At 48.6% G+C, this 23,170-nt stretch overlaps 1 protein-coding gene across 1 annotated transcript in view; it reads left to right on the top strand.

Annotated features, from left to right (window-relative positions):
* CNTNAP2 (contactin associated protein 2) overlaps positions 1 to 23,170 on the top strand; it is a 2,761,105-nt gene that overhangs the window by 2,069,769 nt on the left and 668,166 nt on the right. The window contains exon 13 of the mRNA XM_085631546.1: positions 589 to 789. Coding sequence (XP_085487672.1) covers positions 589 to 789 — 201 coding nt within the window. The remainder of the gene's footprint in view (positions 1 to 588; positions 790 to 23,170) is intronic.

Raw genomic sequence — 23,170 nt, 5'->3', positions numbered from 1 at the left:
ACAAGACTTTATTTAACAGACAATATACAAACACAAAGAAATATAACCTTAAATTATGCCTCGCTTCCTTTGCCTAAGGTCCTTCACCTACCGGGTCTGTATGATCCAAAATCAGGTGCCTCAATATTCCTCAGGGTAATGTCACTAAAGGGCCTAAGCGGACTTGTGCGCTACAACACGAAGACTCACCTCGGATTGGTAGAGTGCTCCTTCTCCACCTAAAAATGTTAAAAGCTCTGCTGCTAAAGTCACTGCTAAAGTGACAACCCCTATTTTGAGGCTCAGGTTCCCTCTCTGATGATTGTCTTTCCTGAATGAAGCGACCGCTGTGGCTTTCCACAGGGCTAAGCACCATGCACAGTGGAGAAACAGGGAGATGGAAGATACCCATTAGTGTCACTAACATCTGAGAGCATTATCATTGTGAAAACCCATATTGTACTTTATATGACTACAGCCAGCATGCAGTGTGGTGTTGGAAAAAACACAAGTTGGATGCATTATGTATATCAAATAACTGAATCATGAGCTCTTTCTGCAGCACACCTTATGTATTCACATTTCTTCTCTTTGCTTTTTACTTTACAGAGGATAAAGTGTGGACAACACTATACCATACCCTGGAGCTGCAGTCCCCAGTAGTAGGCGCAAGCTTGAAAAAGCCATCTGTACTACAGCTTAACTATAGCTCCTCCATGGATCAAATTTTTGCCATCACCAGCAGTGCTGAGTACTGTGAACAATACATCTCATATAATTGTAGGATGTCAAGGATATTGAACAATCCAGGTAGGCCCCGTGTTGATTGTAAACGTGATTTGTTAATTTTGATCATAGCATCCTGAAAATGTGCTTTGTTGCTCAAGGTTGGGGATGGTGACTTTGAGAGGGGTCATTTGTGTAATGGAGAGAAGGGTTACAATAACAAAAGCAGATTTATACAAAAATATGATCATCATTATCAATTGTGGTATCCAGTAATAGACTCTTTGTTTCTAGCCTGGAAATGGGGAGGGAGCACTCTCCTAACCTGCAGGGGTGGAAGAAAAGGGAAACACAGTTAGGAAGTACAAAAACACTTTTCCTATGCATACATAGGTGTGTAGTAAACCATGTACATTTACGCCTGTCAGTACAAACGTGAGGACTCCAGAACAGTTGTGACTCTATTGCAGGCTAATACTACTTACATTCTTTGCGAACTCCAAGAAAATAATGCATTTACTCCAAATTTATAAATAAACCTACAGGAATAAACTCATGTTTATTATAAATCTGGATTTCTGTGCACAGCTATGATGTTTTATGCAAAACAAATTGTCAGACTTCAGTAACACCCACAGTCCTAATCATTGACAGCAGCAATGTAAGCTCCACTCAAAGAATACGTACTGCAAAGCAGTAATGGATCATGTTTTTATCGCAGACATAAAAACACAGGAGAGGTGTAGCACTATGACGACATTACAAGCTTACCTCACACTCAGAACAGGTAGAGCAGAAGCAGGAGGAGTGAATGATGCCAGAGAGAGAGAGAGAGAAAGAGAGAGAGAGCGCGCGTGGGGGAGAAAGACACACATACTGTGAGAACTGGTCCGGACCTCATTGTGTGGCTTAAACATGTCCACACGGACACGCACTCAGACACACACACACGTTTCACTGCCGGTGTATCTGGTGTACAAGCGACAACACACGTAGAGCATTGCAAGCTTATTTTCAGCCCATAAGGTGTGCCTTACAGGCAGAAGTAGTATTAGATCCCCTTACACCCAGAATGGGGACACTGCATGGGCAAGGGGAGAATAGAGCAGGTCTGTTATAGGTCCACATGTCTTCCCACACACAGCCAATTACATCATGCAGTGGCAGGGTATTATCACACGTGCAGCCTAGGCTCAGCACAGACAACAGTGTTGGTCACCTTAACACACACGCACACTATCACCACCACCACCACCACCACCTCCTCCTCCTCCTCCCCTCCTTCCTCCTCCTCTATCCTCCTCCTCCCTCCCTCCTCCATCCTCCCTCCCTTTTCCTCCCCTCCTTTCCTCCTCTCCACCCTCCCCCTCTTTCTCCCCTTCCTCCTTCTCCCCTCCCCTCCCCCTCCCTCCTTCCTTCCTTCCTTCCTTCCTTCCTCCTTTCCTCCTCTCTTTGGAAAGCATGGAATGCTGCAGGCCAGACGTCTTTCACATTCAACACAGACTCAACAGGAGCTGCAGCAGCATTGCAACTGTCCCTCACACATAAAATACAGGTACCACAAAGACAGCAGTAATTGCAGCATCAATGCACCTTCTTCTTCACACACACAGAAAAACAAACTTACTCACAAAACCAGCACAATCCTAGATAGTATGAAGCAAGCCTCCTTCACACTCATGACAGCAGTCGCATAGGTTTGTCTCACCACAGATCCCTCAGCAATTCAGGTTTGGTGGATTTTTCACACCACTGGTACAGTGCTTATTGTTGGGAAGATGCTGATGCTGTAGACTCAGATGTCATGTTATATCTATATGTAAATTGTTGTAACATTTAAGCTTCTTGATGCTCAGTCGGAATACACAACATGATCTGTTTGCCAGTAACTCCTATTGGTTGAACAAAGAAGGGTTAAACTGCACAATCAGATGGTGTCTCATCACATATGTGCACATAGATACATTGCACTATGCATTACCTCCCCTTTAAAGCCAATCTCGATTTGAGTATTCAGTTCACCGAAAGGCCGCAGTCCATGGTAGCCATCTGGTCACATTAGGCGAAGCTGGCTCTAAAAATTCCAATGTTGTGCAGCTGGTATAGCCAGGACATTTGGTGGTATTAAGTGGGTGAACTGCTGCCTCACTCCCACAGTATTGTGGAGCTTTTTAGTACCACAGTAACACACACTGGTAACCTGTGTTGTTTGATAGAAGTATTTGTGAAAATGAATGATAACATGATGCCCGAAAAGCCATTTGACTCTTCCCTGCTTAGCTTACTGGTTTTTAGGATATTTGACGAGGTGGGATGTTTTATATTGATATTTGCAGAGCACCAATCTTGCGCCATGATGCCAGGCAGGCAGGCCAAAGAGGTGCGCAGTTAATCAAATATTTAGTTCTGGCTAAGCCGGGAAGCCGTTAAAAACTAAATTTACAAAGGATCAAATCTAGGGGATGGGTGATTGGAATAGTGCCCTAGCTTGCTGTTCACTAGGCGCTGGGAGACAGAAGGTAAGGAGCCCCGAACTCTAGGAGCATTTTATGCAAATCAAGGCACAGAGCCTACCATGACCCTGATGAGATGCTTTGCCATACACCTGCTCTCTGTTGGAGATCCCTTAACATTTCACATACCAGGACTAATGTCTTCCAATAATAATTCCTTCAAAATTGGGTCTGTTCCCAGAGCACTGAGGCTGCTGCTGCACAGTGGTCCTTTCCTGACCAATAAACCAAGAGCCAGTTCTAAAGAACATCACTGTATGCATAGGCCCATGAGAACCAGAGCAATTCTAGACATGCAGACTATCCACATGTAAGGGATACATTTACATAGAATCAAACTTTAAGGGAAAAGTTTGGAAAGTCAGTAGATATCCTGAAAACCTGGCATGAGTCAAGTCCTCACGAGCCTATGCTGGAAAACTTGGTAGTACACCATGATGACCTCAGTTCAATCGGGTTACACTGCAATATCAGCATCCCAGGCTCATGAATGCGACTGTATGAAGTCCAATCCGCCTAATCCCTTCATAGTGCTTTCCAGTCATTGGTACCTGCTGCTCTGGGTGTCTAGGTCGATGGCAGGCTAATATCGCACGCTTCTTCACAATTTAATGGGGTACATCGTCCTTTTTAATATATTTCATGAGGTTCTAAATTGCAAGATGCCTGTCTATCTCACAGGCTTTGGATTTGATAATCATCATTTCTTTCATCTGATAGTTCAAAATAAGTAACATTATAATATATGTCTTTGCCATCATATGTTTGTCAACTTTCTATAAGCTGAGCTATTGCTCTGCTGTCTTCTACCTGATATTGGGAACTGAGCTATCTTTTTCATTTTTCCATCCTGCCTTTAAGTGTTGATAATATTTGAGCATCTGTAGAGCAGAACAATGAGATTAAGTGGAAGGGAGATGTGAAGAAATATGCTGCTTACCTATTCAGAGATATTGGAAATTCAGTATTTGGACTGGCAGCAAACCCTGTGGCTTTGTGGATCAGTTATTTGAAACCGTGCTGTAAGATGCACATTGTGGTCCATTTTTAAAAACAGTATTTGAACAGCTGACTGAATTTCTGGAATGCTCTGAAAATGCCCCAGTAAACAGTGTCTGATCTTCTCTTCTCTCTCCTGCCAGATATTCTCCTGGATCACATCTTGAAACTCCTGGTGTGGATTACTGTCAGGGGATATAATTAATAATAGGTTTTATAGTGATTCAAGGTGCGCTTCTGCAATATCCTGATACTGCAATTAAAAGGTTTTACTATTATCCAATTTAAGTTTACTGACCTCACAAAGATAGAAGCCTTAGTGGGCCTTGCCAGGATTAGAACTTGTGACCTGAAGATCAATCCATATTTTAGTTGTAAATAATTAACTCACTAAGTCACCCTTTCTGCTGTGCAGCATGAATCATTTATTTCTCCTGTGGACTTGCATTGCGATTGACTTAATGTGGTGATACTGCCTCCACACAACCACCATGTTATACATCAGTGTCCCTGACGAGGTGGAAGCTTTCTCTTAGCAAATCGGGGACATCTTTGGTTTTTTCCTGTCCAGGTCCATGTCCTATCTGACAATCCCAGTAAGGATAAAACAGCGTGGGAAGCCCTGCATAAATAGTGCAGGCCTTCTGATGCTGTTGAGCTAGCAGTCCTGTGGTAGGTGATCCCACAACAGGGAATGTTTGTGAGGCCTGTCCGGCTGTATTTCTGCCTTCATAAGCAAAGGTGCTCCACCATCCTTAAGTGAAGCTAGAGAACCACAAGAAGGGTGAAAGGGCATGATCTGGTTGCTAGTGTATGCCCCCAAACTGCCTTCTTCATAATGAGGCCAAATGTATGTGCTGCTTATGCATCCACCCTAATGTCATCAGTATATTGGGTTTAGTCATGTGCGAAGCATTGCAGTCTTTTGGCCACCACATGATTACCATAGAGTGGCTGAGAGTGTTGAGAGTGGACATGTGCATTGATTGGGGTCTGCATTGCCAATGATGTCAGTCCTTCAGCTAATGGTAAGCCGCTCGTTTGATAAGAGTTGAAGATATGTAATGTCTCATCTAGTAAGTGGTGAATCATTTAGCAAAATAAAATGTAAAGAGTTACAGTGATGACAGAAAGTGAAAACGAGCAAGGGTCCAGATAGGTGCCTTATGAAGACACCTGCCTACCCTTTCTACTAGAAGTAAAGTAGAACATTAAGACAATTGTGAATCTTTACAATTAATTTGTCAAAGTTAGCAATGTATTTTGATAATGTGAAGAGAGCTGAACTGAGGAAAGAACTGCATAAATGAAGCACACCTGTCCACCTTCTCGCCACATTACCCCACCGCACTTAGACACTTGAGTGAGCATTAGAAAGATGATTGCATCTATTTCTGTGAAGGCACACGGTTAGTCTGCAAATGATGCAACCAAGAGCCACCATTGGAAGGAAAAAGCAAGAAAATGCTTCACTCAGAGACTATGACCCAGATTTACTATGAGTTTGAGCATGTACTCACATGACAAAGAGTGGCACTACACCGCTCAAAGTGGTGCTAACAGCAGTATCTATTAACTTTACAGTTCACAATATATCATACACCACAAGTGCAACGCCAAATGGATTTCTGTCACCTACCATCGATATAGTGATAATGAAATAAAAGGGGTATAAGGGGACAGGGGCACAAAAGTCATGCAAACCTGCACAAAATGTTTTTTTATTTACTTTCCAGCGCAAAACTTGTTTTGTGCTGGAAAGTTAGCTGAAATTAATGCAAAGAAATGCCGATCACTGCTTTGCAGTACTCTGTGTCAAGGGGGCGTTCCATGGGCGGCACATTGGTGTTCCAGTGCAACCACCCATGGTTTTTTGCCAAATCCCTATCGAATAACAATAGTAGACAGGGTTTTGCACCAAAGAATAACACCACTTCAAAACAGATGTTTAAAAGGAGAAAAGCGTTTGTTTCTCCTAACTTTTCATGTTTTACATGTGTGCTGCACTGTATAGTTCACATCCAATGTAGGAAAAGTTTTCAAGTTAGTCTAGGGATAGTATTATGTACTGGAAGGATATCCTCTCAGTACAAAACCTATGCTAGACTTATGCAGACACCTTTGCACTATGGAGCAAATGTGTGTGCTTGGTGCTCTGCACACTAATTGTGCGCCAGCGCGGAGAGAGAGCAGGATGATGACATATGGCAGAGAGCAAGATAGTGTAATATCTTAGTATTTTCGCTAGTATTTCTAAGCTGGATCAACTGAAGAAGCATGGTGTGGCTTTGCATGAAACCCTAGTGCCAAATTAGTCCAGGCGCAAACATTTGGCTAGTGGAATATCACGAAATATTCCAACATGCAATTTTCATGAAATTGCACATTTTATGTATCTTATCCTTGGACAGTAGTCATCACATAGACATTTCTCCTGGAGGAAATACTTCGGGTACAAATGTCAGACAAGTTATAGCTGTCTCGCCTTTGTGCCCAGATGGTCTGTTTAGTGGCACTTTAATTGACAATATTTGCACGAATTAAGTGGATATATCATACAGCTCAAAACGTTTTTAGGTGTCGCGTAGCATTGCAGCGCAACGCGCTGCTCGCTCTGCGAGACCTCTTGAGATCAAGGAGATTTCAGAAGGGGACTTGAAGCCCAGCCCATCATTTTCATTGGGTCACGTCAGCCTTTATACTGAACGCTGGCTTCCCATTGAAAAGTATGCTTCTTAGTTACCGCTCTGTCTCCCTTATGGACGGCCCATCCGGACTGGGTCGTCAGCTTCCCGGCTGTCGTGAAGGAATTTCTTATCTAAAGGGGGCATGTTATATAAACAAGCCATGAAGCAAAGGATCCAGTCCGGATGGGCCATCCAAAAAGGAGACAGGGCGGTAGCGTAATGACGACAGTTTCCCCTTTCTTCTGTCTCCCTTCCCGAGCAGAGCACGCTCTTAACACGATTCCGCTTCACCCTCGAAAAAAACACTGTAAGTCTTCACACCACTAATGCGGGGCTCGCCCAGGCCTGCCATCCGGTAATCTTAGCGCACATTCCCAGGACAAACTTCTGCTGCCATGTCTCACAGCCCTGAAGCTGATGCACGCACGCCATCATCCCCCGGGGACGGAGCTATGAAGAGACTTTGTGCCGAGATGGGGAAGGTGTTTGAAGAAAGTGCGTTTGTTTACTTAACTTGCTTGTGAAAAAAGTTTAACGCCATCACTGTAAAAAGTTTGAGCACGTTGCCAGTGCAGTGTTGATGCATATGGTGATGCAGTGTTTACATATATATATATATATATATATATATATATATATATATATATGTATATATATATATATATATACATGTACATATGTAACCTCCCAGTTGCCTCTCTCTCCTCCCCACCCAGCCCCCCACCCCCACCCCCTCCTCCTTGCTCTCTCCCCTCCCTTCTTCTCTCCTTTCTGTTTTTGATTTCACTCTCCTGCCTCCCTACCCTGCTCTGCCACCCCACTCTCTCTGCTCTCCCTCCCCCTTCCTTCCAATCAGTCATGGGGCTCTAGTTTGCACCTGCAACCAATCTGATCACAGCTCTGAGCTGTAGTATTGAATACGGTGGACTTGAAGACATGGCATCATCCAGTACCTTTACTGTGAAAAGCCCCATGGCATTCTGTGGAAGCCCCTTCCCTAAGGTTGTGTTGTCGCTTGTCTTTCTTTGCCAGCCACCCTTCTCCATCCTTTAAGGTGCCTCCGGCATTCTCTTTATGTTGCCCCTGCGTTTTCTGATGATAACCTGCATTTTGTGACGTGTCCCTCCACTGAACAGCATTTAAGGAGAACCTATTCTGCTAGAAGGACATATAGTCAGTAGTGTCCAGCACTTTGAGGAGTATTTGTTTTCGGGTCTGTGGCAACATGGGAAGGTTCGGGCTGGAAGGCAAAGTGTTATGACTTATTTTTGTTAAACGTTGGATTAAGAGAGATTTTAAGCACACAACACATTTCCTATTTTTGTAATTTGGTAATAGTTTTATAAGCTGAACATATTTAAGGAATATGTATAATTTATTACAGTCCTCAAGACTTTAAGTGGTTCTGGTCCCTCCCGGTCTAAGATCCAGTAGTAATTAAAACATTACAACGGTGCCTGTCGGGCCCTAGATTCATGTCCTAACAGTACAAGGAGAATTACTGATCGATTATTGAGTAATTGTTAAAAACCTTAAGGCAATCTATGTCAGCGATTTAATCTCCATTTGTATTTCACTTGTTTTACTTACTCTTGTTTCCGCTTGGCACTGGTTACTGGGAGGACACAGGGAGTGTTAATCTCTCCCGCGCCTTCAGAGCCTCTTCCGAGTCCATTCTCTACTCAAGTCATTCAGCACACACCCTGAGCTGCTGCAGCTGCCCCCAATGCTTCTGGAGCTGAGGAACCCTGCGAGCGGCAGGTTCACAGCAGCTTTTCAGCAGCTCATATGCACTTCTCTTCTACCGCTTCCTTTTCCTGCCCCAAGAAAAAAAAAATGTCTTTGCTTTATTTAACTACAGCACAGGAGAGTCTTTATTTTGCATACGTAATACCACTTGAGGGGTAAAAACATACTGCTCTTGCGCTTTCATTACCCATGCAAGAGTCGTTGCATTGGGAGACAGAATCCATGGGGCTATGTGGTCAGTCTTCCCGCTTCATAAAAATGAACAGTTAAGCAGCAGCTAATAACTACAGTTTTTTTTATTGGTTATTACCAGCGCACTAATCAGCACTTATTATTTGCCTAGAATCTGGTTGTGTGCTAGAGCGCTGAACTAGTAGAATATGCTGTTTTTTAGGTCTCGCCTAGCTATTGCGTTTACGCAATCGATATGCGAGACTCTAGTAAGAGGGGCATTTCAAAGTGCTCCCAAAAGTGGATTGCATGGTGAGCACGAGCACAATCATGTGCATCGTGCCGCCATGCAATCCGTTTGGGGAAGCGCTTCAGCCCACTGGCGCGTGCACGTGTAGCCACAGCCTCGGCATCATACTTCAAAGGGTCCGCTCCCCCGCATGGAATGCGCTCCCCCGCCCCCGCCACAGCATGCCGAGAGATTGTTTCCTCATGGCGCCTCTTACAACTGTCCCTCCCCCACCACAGGGCTAGTCTCACGGACGCATTGCCATCCATCGCTTTCACTTTCATGCCCGTGTTCTCTTTGCCTTTCAGCACGCAGCCCGCCCTCCCCCCTCTGTGTTTTCTTGCAGCTTTGCCCAGATCTGAGTCTCAAACAACCAAAATAATAAGTTTGCCCTGCACGCTTTCTGCGCTTACAAAGTTAACATATGCCGCGCTCATTCCCTTTTCATCCTTCTAAGGTCGATAACATTAGCTCCATTAATTCTGCGTCTAAGGATTTAAATAACCATATGTTTTCTTGCAACTTTAGGCACTTCACACACACAGCCCCACTGCTCACACACACAGGCATCAAGGCAGCAACAGAATGCTCTGAGCCCCACCAGTGTTTGCCACACACACATGCCTCTCGCATCTCGTGTTTTCTTCCAGCTTTGGCCCGTGTTCTCTTTGCCTTTCAGCACTCAGCTTCCCCGTAACCACCATTTAACTAACATCCTGCCACACTCATTCCATTTTCATCCTCGCTTTCACTTTCATGCCCGTGTTCTCTTTGCCTTTCAGCACACAGCTTCTCCGTAGCCACCATTTAACGACCATCCTGCCACACTCATTCCATTTTCATCCTCGCTTTCAGTTTCATGCCCGTGTTCTCTTTGCCTTTCAGCACACAGCTTCTCCGTAGCCACCAATTAACGACCATCCTGCCGTAAACACCATTTAACTACCATCCTTTTAGTTAAAATAAAAGAATTGCCTCTAAGGGCTTAAGGAACCATAGAAATACAAGGCAAGGCAACATACACTCCGAATGCCACTCAGAGCCACATAATTACATGCCACATAACTACAATGCACTAAATACAACAGACACTCCAAAAACCAATCAGTGCCACATAGTTACACACCACATAATTACACAGGGCTCACTGCCACATACACTTCAAATACCACTCAGCGCCACATAATTACACACCACATAATTACACTACACTAAATGCCACATGCACTCCAAATAACACTCAGTGCCAATTAATTACAATGCAAACAATGCAAGATACGCTCAAAATAACACTCAATGCCACATAATTACACGCCACTAAAATCAACATACACTCCACACAAAACCACTCAGTGCCACATAATTATATTCTACATAATTACACTCTATATATCTATCGCCCTCACTCTATCTATCTATCTATCTATCTATCTATCTATCTATCTATCTATCTATCTATCTATCTATCTATCTATCTATCTATCTATCTATCTATCTATCTTATCTATCTTATCTATCTTATCTATCTTATCTATCTTATCTATCTATCTATCTTATCTATCTATCTATCTATCTATCTATCTATCTATCTATCTATCTATCTATCTATCTATCTATCTATCTATCTATCTATCTATCTATCTATCTATCTATCTATCTATCTATTGGACTATTGCACTCTATCTATCTATCTATCGCATCACCACAGCATCACTTAGCACCACCACAGCATCATTTAAGGGCACCACTACATCACTATGCACTACCACAGCATCAATTAATGCCACAGCATCACTCGACACCACCACAACATCACTCACCGCCACCACAGTATCAATCTGTACACCATTCAACAACAACTGGCTCTAATATGTTCTCTCAATATTTAGGCTTTATTACAAATGGCACAAAAAAATGATAATATTTAACTTCTGTTCTTGGATTTTAGGCGCAATTAAATACACTAAACATAATCTTCACAAGATTTATTAACAAAAGTTTAAACGATTGCCATTATAATTTACATTAACTTTTATTTAAGTATTAATTATTTGCAAAAATTAAAAGCCATTGTTATTTGTAATATCAATACATCTAAGTCACGTAAATACAACACATATTGCATTACAAATGCTATAGGTGTCACATTTGCAACAGTTAAAACTATTGACATTGTACATGAGAAAGCTAGTGATTTCAATATTTTCAATACCAACACATAAATACAAAATTTGTCAATTTACAATACAAAAAGCTCAAACTTTCCTAATGCGAGACCTATTGCATTGCAAATGCTTGTTTCACATAGGCCATGGTCATTCTTTTGATCATCTATGTGTATTTTATTGATGTTTTTTGCTATTAAAAATTGTTTATTTTTGCCCCTAGCCTGTGCAGAGGTTTTGAAAATTAGCCCAGACGCGGTCAGTTTTTCTAGAGTGAAAAAATGCACTCTGGAGGCTATATCGGTTCCATAAATTAAACAAGCATTTGCAATGCAATAGGTCTCGCATTGACGAGAGTTTAAGCTATTGGCATTGTAAATGAAAATGCCTTTTATGTATGTTTTAAAAACAAAAACTTAAATAAAAGGCATTGTCATTTACAATGCCAATAGCTCAAACTCGCGTAAATGCAAGAGCTATTGCATTGCAAATGCTTGTTTTATGATCTAGGCGCAGTGGCACTTCAGATATCCCTGCAGAGCTGCCTGACTTTTAGGATATCTGCACCGTTTCTTTGAGTGACCTTAACTTACAAATATCTAATGAGTTGCAACAGTCATTCAAAAGGGTAATTTACTTTAGTAGACATAAATTTAATGTATCTCTGTTGTTTCCACTAATTTGGTTTATAGAGAAAGTTTTATGTATTCTTGCACGCATTAATCTAAAGAACAGGTTTTAAATGTTGATTCAATAGAGTCTACCCAGTGCTTTAAGTGGGAAACAAATAGTGCAGGTACTTATTTAAATAGGGCGAGTGGGCGGGGTTAGGGGTGGGGCTAAGAGCAAGGCATGCTGATACTTATTGACCTCAATACTATTTGCAGCGCATACTAAAACACCTGAGCAATGCGTTTCTATAAGCAAAACAAGTTAACTTGTTACACAAAACGAAAGCCAAACGCGGTGATGTTTTAACATTCCCTTGTTTTATATTTGCAGCTTCCATACTGTGATTGGCTGTTACTTGGCACAATACTATATATTCTCGAGTGTGCATACACACTGAAAGAAAGTAAACAAGCAGACGTACACAGAGAAAGCATTCCACACATTTCCTTTAATATACCTCCCAAGAGTGTCTCGATTCTCTCCCTCTTTCTCTCGCTTTTTTCTCACACAAAAACACGCACAGGCAAACATAAGCAGACACTCACACAAAAGAATCAGGTACGATTAAAGCCATTTTACCCTCATTACCTTCCTTTCTTTCTTAATTGCGCTGTCAGCAGGCTGCCTCAATTCCTGTGTTTGCAACACAGCATGATGGAGAACACCCAGACGTTATGCAAATGAGCCCACACTGAATAGTTCAGCGGGGGCTCAGCTCCTGAGTCACGGCTACAGACGTGCCTTGGCTGTCAGAGACAGGTCACCAGCACAAGCAGCAAATGTGCCTACTGTTACATGAGTCTCGGTACTCTCCTTGGCAGTAGGGAGGTCCCATAGTGCCAATATCGGCAACAGTTATCACAAAACGCATAAGTACATAAATAAAACACACGACACTGAATGTAAGTGGAGAAATATTGCTGCAGGTTTATTAGCATAAGCAATATGCAAACATGGTGGGTTATCTTACGGGCGATCCCAGGGCAGGCCAGCCCCTATGCCGCCTGCTCGTCTGATAAGCCTAGAGTCACCATGGCAACGCCAACTGGTGTATACCAAATGTTGGGAGGGTCCCCCCCTCCCATCCGTGGACCACCAGTCCACTTGCTTCACACGCCCCCCCGTGATGGGTGGGCGGAGCATACATGGCAGCCCCCGGTTGCTCAGACCCACAACCGCCTGTTGGATAGCGGGGCGCCGTCGGTCTTCCAGGGGACACGCTAAACATCCCTGGGTATCCTGGCTTAGCACCACGCGGTGCTGCTGCATGCTATACCCCTTGGTATGTGCAGACCCTGGATCGCCCTGTAACTCCTCCTGCAACACAAAGTGAAAATTGTTAGAAAACCTGGCCCCCCCTTTGTCCCTCCGGACGCCGGGTAAGCGGAGGGGCGGGCAAGGTGAACGAGCGGACAAGAGGGCGAGGAGGGGGCGGAGACAGAATATGTACCCCCTGACTCCTCCCCGCCGGAAGCAGCTATCTGCTGGGGTCTCCCTTGGTCTATCCCAGGGACTCGACCTCCCACCCCTGTGCCTTCCTGTGGCACTAAGGCGGCCGCCCTCCAAGGGGCGGGCCGCTGCGCAACCCCCCCCCCGGGCAGCCTTACATAGTGCCAATATCGGCAACAGTTATCACAAAACGCATAAGTACATAAATAAAACACACGACACTGAATGTAAGTGGAGAAATATTGCTGCAGGTTTATTAGCATAAGCAATATGCCAACATGGTGGGTTATCTTACGGGCGATCCCAGGGCAGGCCAGCCCCTATGCCGCCTGCCCGTCTGATAAGCCTAGAGTCACCATGGCAACGCCAACTGGTGTATACCAAATATTGGGAGGGTCCCCCCCTCCCATCCGTGGACCACCAGTCCACTTGCTTCACACGCCCCCCGTGATGGGTGGGCGGAGCATACATGGCAGCCCCCGGTTGCTCAGACCCACAACCGCCTGTCGGATAGCGGGGCGCCGTCGGTCTTCCAGGGGACACGCTAAACATTCCTGGGTATCCTGGCTTAGCACCACGCGGTGCTGCTACATGCTATACCCCTTGGTATGTGCAGACCCTGGATCGCCCTGTAACTCCTCCATAGCCTTGGGAGTGGCCACCGTCACTACCAGGGCCCCCCCACCAAGGTACCACTACTATTTGCAACCCGCAGCTGCCAATGCTTCCCCAAGATCCAGTAAAAATAAATCCATGCCTAAAGTGGAGAGGTGAATCCCCTCACCCTCCAGACACCCCGTTGATTTGGCGTGTAAAAGGCCATGCCTGATGAAGCCAAAGCCTCTTTGCTCAGTGAACTTGCGCATAGCACTGTTAACTTTTCTTCTTGACACCTCGACGGCGTCTCCTGTGCGGGCTCCTTGCCAAATGGCGCGTGGTGTCATCTCAGACCACCACAGCTCGCACGGCCCCAGCAACACGCTCAACTGGCAAAAAGTGTCCCTCATGGCTTGGAGCAAAGCTCTCCTTCCTAGTGATGTTAAATCATTTCCCCCCAGGTGAACCATCAAGAGGTTGGGTGGGAGCCACCCTCCCCGGAGTCTCTGCTTCACTTTCCGTAACAGTGCACACCATCGCAAGCCCGGGAATCCCAACCACGTGATGTCTGTAGCGACAAAGCCATTCTGCCACTCTCTCGCATCTGCCCAATAATCGAGTGACCAATTACCCAAACCTTCATTCCTAATAAAGAGAGAAAATAGTTTTGAATATATGTTTATTTAAAACGGAGAAAACAGCACATCTACAAGCAAAATCTACGTCAAACATGAGCAAAAGTAAGGGGGGGGATGCCTGACAGACTCTAGGTACCCTTACAAGTAGTCACCAAGCTGTCCCCGGGGCCCCGCGGCCACGCTTAGGGCCGAATGTATCGCTTGAAGCAATGCGATTCCCAGCGCCCCACCTTCATGATACCTTCTGAGGGCAGACCTGCCAAGTACGCTGTGGTGGCCGCCCCTATGCGGAACGAATGGCTGCTGAATTTTTTGTTCCTAACCTAATGGCCAGACAGCCGTAGGCAGGCCTTTAGGATGTGGTCCACTTGGAATCTAGTGACCGGGAGGCCATCCGGATGCACCAGCAGGTAACCCGCCCCCCGCAGGCGGAGCGGCAGGTAAGTTCTGACCCATGCTACCGGGCAATACCTCTCATCCCCCAGGCTGTGTAGCACAATTAACCTCCCTCGCCCTAGCTGGTCAGTTTTGGACTGTCTCATGACAATTTTCAGGCAACCCAGCTCCAGTCCTACGTCTTTTACGTTCAAGGCCACCCCCGAGGAATCAGATTTAGAGCGAGCCACTAGTTCCCCGATCCTGAAGGCACCAAAGAAAGCTAGGGAAAAACAGGCCGAGAACAGTGTAGCTTCGTACCCTGAGTGAGTGACCCTGCCCATACAATCCAGCATCCCTTGAAGTAGTGAGAAACTGATGGGGGACCTGGGATCAGGGGAGCGCGGAAACATCTTGGCCCACCCTCGCAAGGCTGCTTTGATGACAAAAGCCTTGGTGGGATCGGACTGTCCCCTCAGTTTGGCGTGGTGGCTGATGGCAGCGAGGTGACCCGCTATCCAGGAATGCGTTTTGCCCTCCTCTCTGGCCCACAGAAGGAATTGTTGGACTCTAAGCTCCAGGGCCACCTGATCCTCCTCCCAGCCCCCTGTAATTGCACAGAAAAGAGTGACACAGCTCCCGTAGCGCTTCGCAGTTCTGGGGGCTAAGGACCGTTCTCCCAGTTCCCTCATCCGTGGTCCCACTTCAGCAGCCGCCACAAGTGTGGCGGGAAAGGAGTCCCCTCTTGACGTGCGCTCGGCCAGGCCTCCCGGAACCGGTGCCACTGAAATCGAGACAAAGAGTCAGCGGCAACATTAGAAATCCCTTGAATGTGCCTGGCCCTGCACTCTACGTTGTTGAATAGGCAGGCCCTGACAAGCTTTCGCAGTAGGCACAGGACCAGGGGGCAGCTGGCAGACTGGGAGTTGATGGCCTGCACCACCGCTAGATTGTCTGACCAGAAAAGCACTCGTTTTGCAGACAGGACCTTGGGCCAGAGATGAAATGCTACCACAATTGGGAAGAGTTCAAGGACGGTGATCTTGGACGTGACCTTTTTCTTGTGCCAGGCATTAGGCCACCTCTCTGCACACCACTCCTTGTCCAAAATCACTCCGAACCCTTCCCGGCAAGACGCGTCAGAAAAGAGGGCAAGCTCCCGGTTGCTAGCCCAAGGGTCGCGCCAGATGACAGCCCCATTGAAGTTGACTAGGAAGTCTGTCCACATCATAAGATCTTCACGCATCCCCTTGTTCAACTTAACCATGTGATGCTTCCTACGCACAGGGGCCGTGGCTCTAGCTATCCTTCTTGCAAAGGCCCTGCCCGCGGGGATCACTCTGGCAGCAAAGTTTAGCTTCCCCAGGAGGCTCTGAATGGCTGCCAAGGAAACCTTCTCCTTCCCTACCACTTGGCTAATCTGTTCTCTCAGGTCCCGCACCTTGTCAGCTGGCAGCCTGGCCTCCCCCGCCACTGTGTCCAACTCAATACCTAGGAAAGAGAGGACCTGAGCCGGACCCTCCGTTTTCTTGGGGGCTAAGGGAACGCCAAGGTGATGCATCAGAACCTGGAAATCAGCGAGGGCTGCCCTGCAATCCTGAGTGCCATCCTTCCCGATGAATAAGAAATCATCTAAATAATGGGAGACCCCGGAAACGCCGTAGGAGTGCTGGAAGGCCCATTGGAGGAAGGAGCTGAAGGCCTCGAAGAAGGCACAGGAGACCGCGCACCCCATGGGCATGCACTTATCAAAGTAGTACATGCCGTCCACCTTGAAACCCAGCAGGTGTTGGCTGCTCGGGTGCACTGGTAGTAAACGAAAGGCCGACTCAATGTCGGCCTTCGCTAACCATGCTCCTTTGCCAACCCTCCTTACCAGGTCAAGCGCGACATCCAATGTACAATAAGACACAGAGCATGAGCCCTCCTGAAGGCCGTGGTTTACTGAGCCCCCTTCCGGGTAAGACAGGTGGTGGATCAGTCTGAAGGACCCTGGTTCTTTTTTAGGGACCAGGCCGAGGGGGGAGACTACAAAGTTATCTAACGGGGGCTCCCTGAAAGGACCCGCTACCCGTCCCAGCCTTAGTTCCTTCTGAACTTTTTCTTTTAGGACCTGTGGAAGGATCCTGGCAGATCTGAGGTTCTCTGCATCGCGACCGGACAGGGGACCTACATATGGTATGGTGAAGCCCACCGAGAAACCTTCTAGCAGGAGCGCACTGTCAGAAGAGAGGGGGTACAGTCTGAGTAGATCGAGCATGCGGTCAAGGCAGACAGGGGACGGACCCTTGCTGGCCTGGGGCGCAGGCGCACAGGCGACTGGAGAGGTGCCTGGAGGACTCCCGTGCTGGGTGAGGTAGGTGCTGCTGAGCACGGGGGGAGGGAGGCGGGGGGAGAGGCCGCCGCTAGGGGAGGGGGCGGAGGAGACTTAAGAGGACGGTTTGAATGTGTCAGCAGGCTTCTTGTCTTGTTTGGCTTGGCAAGAGGAAGCGGGGTGACGCCCCCCGCACTTGCTGCATGAGTGCTGAAAACGGCACTTGGCCCCCCAAGAGCAAGCGCCGGCATTGAACAGATTGCAAGTCCCAGGAGAGACACGCTTGGCCCCCCCCTCCCCTGCCACCTCCCCTGCGCCCCCCGCGAAAGGACTGCCTAGCGGGCTTAGAAATAGGCTGGGAATTCCCTGGCTGGCCGCCCCCCCCTCCTGACCCTTTGGGAAGAGAGGCAGGGCTCTGGGTTCCCCGAGACCCCATGTGGTCCATCCACAGCTGTACCTCTTTCTGGTCCCATTCCATCTCTGGGCAAATGGCCATCTTCTTTCTGAACTCACGGTCATAATTGAGCCACCCTTCCCCGCCCCACTTCTGCGCCTCAGTGTGAATTAGCCGCTGGTACAATACTAACGCCTGACCCTGTTCGGGAAATTTTTCAAGGATAACCGATTGTAAAATGGAGAAGGCGGCTAGCCAGTTGTCTATGGTTTTATCCAGCCACTGCTGGAACCTGACCTTCTTATCCTCTTCCTTCCCCCCAAGCCTACGCGCGTCTTGCCCATGCTGACCCAGCAGAAGTAGGGAAAAGATGTCCAAGAATTCGCGCCTCCAGATGAATTCCTTTACTGCCAAGGGAACCTCCCAGATCAGCGAGCTATGCCCAGACAGGAGCGGGGCATGAGTAACCTCCTTCTTGGCTGAGGTCTGCAGAGCTGGCCCTGGTACTGCTGCGCTAGCTAGCTGAGAGGACGAGCTGGCCCCTTGGGCGGGGGAGGGGGCGGTGGACTGAAGGACGGCAGCAGGCTGCCCAGTTGGTGGCTCACCTCCTGCTGGTTGTCGCTGCTCACCCCCTGCAGGGAGGGGCCCTGGAGCGGGGGGGCCAGCGGGAGCCGCCATCTCCTGATTGGCGGACATCTCAGAACCTGCCGCCGCCGAATCCGCACTCCTGGGCAAGGGAATAGTTGGTGTGCACTGCACCGTGGACAGCTCAGGGGCCTGACGACATGTCCCTTGTGGTGCCCAAACGGTGGCTGCAGCAGAGGGGCTCGCTCCCGCACTGTCAGCAATCGGCAGTCCCCCGGCTGTGGCTGCACGCGAGAAACCAGCCCTGACCTCTTCCATGAAATTTTTAAGGGTGTCATTGAGATTGGCCAGGTCTTCCCTGGATGCAAAGTTACTGGAAGGTGTGCTTAAACTGCTGGGGGGGGCCAGGCCGGCCGGGGACGGCAGGGGCGGGTGCCCGGATGTGCCCTTGACGATGGGCACCGAGCGGATCCTGTGTGCTGGTACTTCAGCCGGGAAATCTCTAACAGTGGCCCTGCGGATGCGTTTGGACCGAGGCGGGCCCGCCTCGTCAGTCGACTCTTGTCCCGTCGTGGGACCCCCAGAAATGACACCAGAGTCGTCAGGGCTGCTGGCCTTGAGGAGGTCTGCAGCCCAGGCCAGTCCTTTAGATTTAGCGAGTTCAATAATTGCCGCTATCTGTGCGTCTTGCGAGTTGCCCTGCTGGGTCTCATCAACCTGAGACGGCGTCGAGAAGAGCGCTGGGGTACCCTCACTATCCATCTCGGACTGGGTCCTAACCTGCAAGAGAAATGAACGTAAGCTGCGGCCAGTACCACTTAAAACCGGCCCCTACCCGCCCGGAAACCAATCTGCGCCGTCACACCCGCTACTACTTACTCTCACGGAAGCGTGCGCACGTCCTTCTGCCCCGAACTTGTGCTGTCCCAAATATCCTGCATACAAAGAACAACAACTGTTAAAAACCCGCGCCCCAGGGCGACCTTGTTCTTGCCATGCAAGCCGAGGGCCTACTCTCCTTTTCCCTCCCCGCCCCTTGGCACACTTACACCCCTGTCCGGCGGCGAGCGTGTTCGTCTGGTACGCCTAAACCTTGGCACGATCTAGGAGGCAAAAAGGAGAGGGTTGTAAACCAACACATTTTTTATTTTATTTTATTTATTTTTTTATTTTTTTTAACTTCCTTGCTTTTATAACCTGCATGCATGCCCCCAAGACAAACCCTGCGCTGAAAGTGGTTGGGGGGGACGCCAGGGGTGACAGAAAGAAGAGTTTGCAATTTTTTGCCCACTTGTGACACTTTGACAGCGTTAGCGGGACTCGAACCCTTGTCCTGTGAGAGCCTTGATAACCGTACTTTACTTGAGCCCCAGTGGCGTTGCAGACAGACCCATTCATGCTTTCGCATGGGGGAATTAAGTGAATTGCCCAGAGTCACAGAATGTTTGAGCCTCCTGCCAGACTCGAAACTCATTCCCCAGCTTCAAGCTCGGGTGCTCTAGTCGTTTAGCCACATCCGCCCCCTCGCTGATGGTGGGCCAGAGTAGGGTCTGCGGGGAGGGCGCGCGCGCCGCATGTTGGCCCCCCGCGTGGCGTGAACCCGCCTCGGTGGCCCGGGGCCGCCGCCCCGAACACGACAACCACCAAGCCAAATGCAGGGAGGGGGGGAGGCGGGGGGGACTGGCTGAGAGGCATATCCCCGATCACCGTGGCAACGGGACTAGCGCAGCCACGCGCAGGCCTACTCGCGCCAACGTGCGCTCCGGGTGCAGGGACGCGCACTAGGGACGGAGCGTGAGATTCCTTTTTTTTAAATTTGTTTTTTTTTTTGAATTTGGAGCCCCGCCTCAGCATTACACATTCCCGCCCGGGGTGCCCGGCTGATTAACAAAGAACCACGCGACGCGAGCCAGAATCGTCGCGGTGGGTGCTGCCTCGCCCGTTAGGCATGGGAGGGGGGGCAGGCCAGGGGAAACGGGCGTGTGGGCGCCCAAAGAGAGAGCAGGCACCGGGAGGGTAAATGAAGCCCCCATGGACTTGCAACCAAGGCCGCACCCCTTTCATAGTTGCTGCCGCCGCCGGGAGGAGTCGTACTGGGAGGACAGCAGACTAAAAGGCCAGCATTCTTAATCCATGTTACTGCGCAAATGCAAATACACTAAATCGACACCAAATGCCATAGAGTTTTCCCGTCGGAGATGCCAGGCCTCCACCGGAGTAAGATCCGAGCCCGCGCCTCCGGAGGTAAATTGTGTTTTCCCAGTTAGAACCGGAACCGGCGAGAGAGACTCCGGGAGGTACTTTACTGTCTGCTTTACTTTAGACGGGTTAAATAAGATTAAGAAATATAGCAGCAGGAAACAGCCCGGGTGCTGGGAGCAGGGCAGGTATCGGATGACCCCTTTTCTGCGAGGCCCGCAGCTGCGGCCGCCCTCCCTCGCCACCGAGTGAATTCGAGCACGTTACATTATGGCCTTAGTTCAACGGTGATAATCGAAACTGCGTCCCCCAAATACACGAGCGCCCCACAACATACCGACGCACACCAGCAGCACGCCCGAGGCCCCCAACGGGCCGGGAGTGGACAAAGCAGTCCGAGAGGGGGTGAGGGGGGTAAACATCGTAAGCATCAACAACATACCGACGCACACCAGCAGTGTGTGTGCGTAAAATACAACCCCCAGCGCCGCGATCCTCCGCATCCCCTGCAGTAGAGGTGAAACAATGCCGACTCTCGCACCCTGGTCCCCCGCTCCGAGGTCGGCAGCACTGCGCACGAAGTGGAGATGCCGGGGAATCGAACCCGCGGCCACAGGAATGCACCGCCTGCCCTCTACCATTGAGCTACAGCCCCGCAGGTGATCGGGAGGGGGGTGGTATGAGGCGGATGAGCACGAAATATTGGGAGGGAACAAGTGGCACCTACCCCTGGCCTTGCCCCCTTGCTGTCGCCTCGAGTTCGCACAAGCGGCGCCTTCCCCACACCACGCTATACAAGTCCCGTGCCCCACCACAACCTCGATCCCCGAGCACGGCCCCCCCCCCGCCCGTGGTACGCCGACCACAGGGCCCCGTCTCCTGGTACTGCCCAGGGACAAGGCCGGGGCAAGAGGGAAGTAACCGGCAGACTCACCGAGAAAAGAAGAGCGACACGACGGAGCACGATGAACTGCTGGCAAGGCGAACGAGCGGACAAGAGGGCGAGGAGGGGGCGGAGAGAGAATATGTACCCCCTGACTCCTCCCCGCCGGTGAAGTACTGGGTATTTTAGTCCCAGCGGTGCAGGGGCACACACCCTATGACTTCTGGGTTCTCCCTGTTCCGGACCTACAGAAACACAGAGTCTTCTGGGTGAAGTCAAAGATTCGTTTATTGGCTGCAGACCAATGACAGGTATCCTAGAAGTACAACAGCGTGTATGTTCTCAGGAGACTGCTGAAAATCATAGGAACGGACTTCATCTTAAATACGTTTTTCCTTGCCTTAAGCATACATTCCTAGGTTTTATGATACGGCAATATACAAGTGTACATTACAAAGAAAAGGCAGAGTCATGATGACCATCCCACATTCCAGTTCGGCCAGCCCACAATGATTTACACAGTAAGGTTCAGATCCCACGTTTGATGTAAAGAGACCCCCCAATAAACATGAGCATCTCCTGTTTTGGGAAACAAGTCATAAAGCAGGAACAAGCAGGTGTGGAAGAGATTAGCCGGGGGATTGTATAGAATGAAAGGGCTTTATGACGGGTCAAACCCTGATGGTAATCACAGGTGGACGGAGGAAGGGGAGCTCGTGAGACCGGTTTGACCCGGGGCAGCAGAGCCAGCTGCCCAGGTCACAGAGAAGTCAGAGGGAAAGCCCATGTACTGTGAGGCCCGTATTAACTCCATCATAGCCTATGTGAGGGCAATGACAAGATGGCCACTGCTTCCAAAATGGAACCCGCGTAGTGAAGCTGAATAACGTGTACACAGTGCATTCATAGCTAGAACGATATATAAAGCACTCGTACATGCCGCATTTACTATTTGCGGTTCGCTAATACCAAGATAGACAGGGGTAGGGCCCTGTCCCCTACGCGGTCCCGAATATTAAAGTACGACAGACCCTCCTTTTGCCCTTACATAGGCAATCACTATACTCATCTTAATCCGAGTCTAGGTCAATGTTCACGAAGTCATGGAGATGTTGCTGTAGCATCATCCTATTACTTAGTTCGTCCCTCGATACAGGTTTCCTTACACATAAGGTAGTACAGAGACCACATATCGCGGGAGCACACTGTATACACAGACAGAACAGGAAAAGAATGGCTAAGATCATTCCAATGACCATTAGAACTTTCCAACCCCAGGCAGATAGCAATTCCCAGAACCACCCCACCAGTGACCAATCTCCCTTATCCACGTGTATGGCTTCAGATATTTTATGGAGTTTGGAGATGGCTTGATACACTGTTGGAGCATTATCTGGTATGAAAATGCAGCAACTGGATTGGATGACCTTGCATACCCCACCGCGGTCTGCAAGAATAACGTCTAGAACCATGCGGTTCTGCAAAGTCATAAGGCGATCCGCTTGGAGCTCAGCTGTCAGATTACTAAGGGCACCAGCCGTTACATTGACAGTGGATTCAACCACCCGAGTCAGCTGTCTCAGGTTCCTACTATTGACCATAGGTCCCCAAAACGGCAGGAAACCCAAGAAGAAGTCTCCTGCTTCCTGACCGGCAGTGTCCTCCTTACTAATCACACCTCTCACAACTCTGGTCTTGTGATAGTCAGAGGCAGCAGTAAATGTAGGCGGTAGCAGATTCGCAATATAACATGTGCCCGAGAAATCAGGGGGCAGCCACGTATATG

Source organism: Triturus cristatus, chromosome 10 (genome assembly GCF_964204655.1).
Source record: "Triturus cristatus chromosome 10, aTriCri1.1, whole genome shotgun sequence".
NCBI classification, from domain to species: Eukaryota; Metazoa; Chordata; class Amphibia; order Caudata; family Salamandridae; genus Triturus; species Triturus cristatus.
Note: the sequence above shows the minus strand (reverse complement) of the source record. Positions and strands in the feature narration are given on the sequence as shown.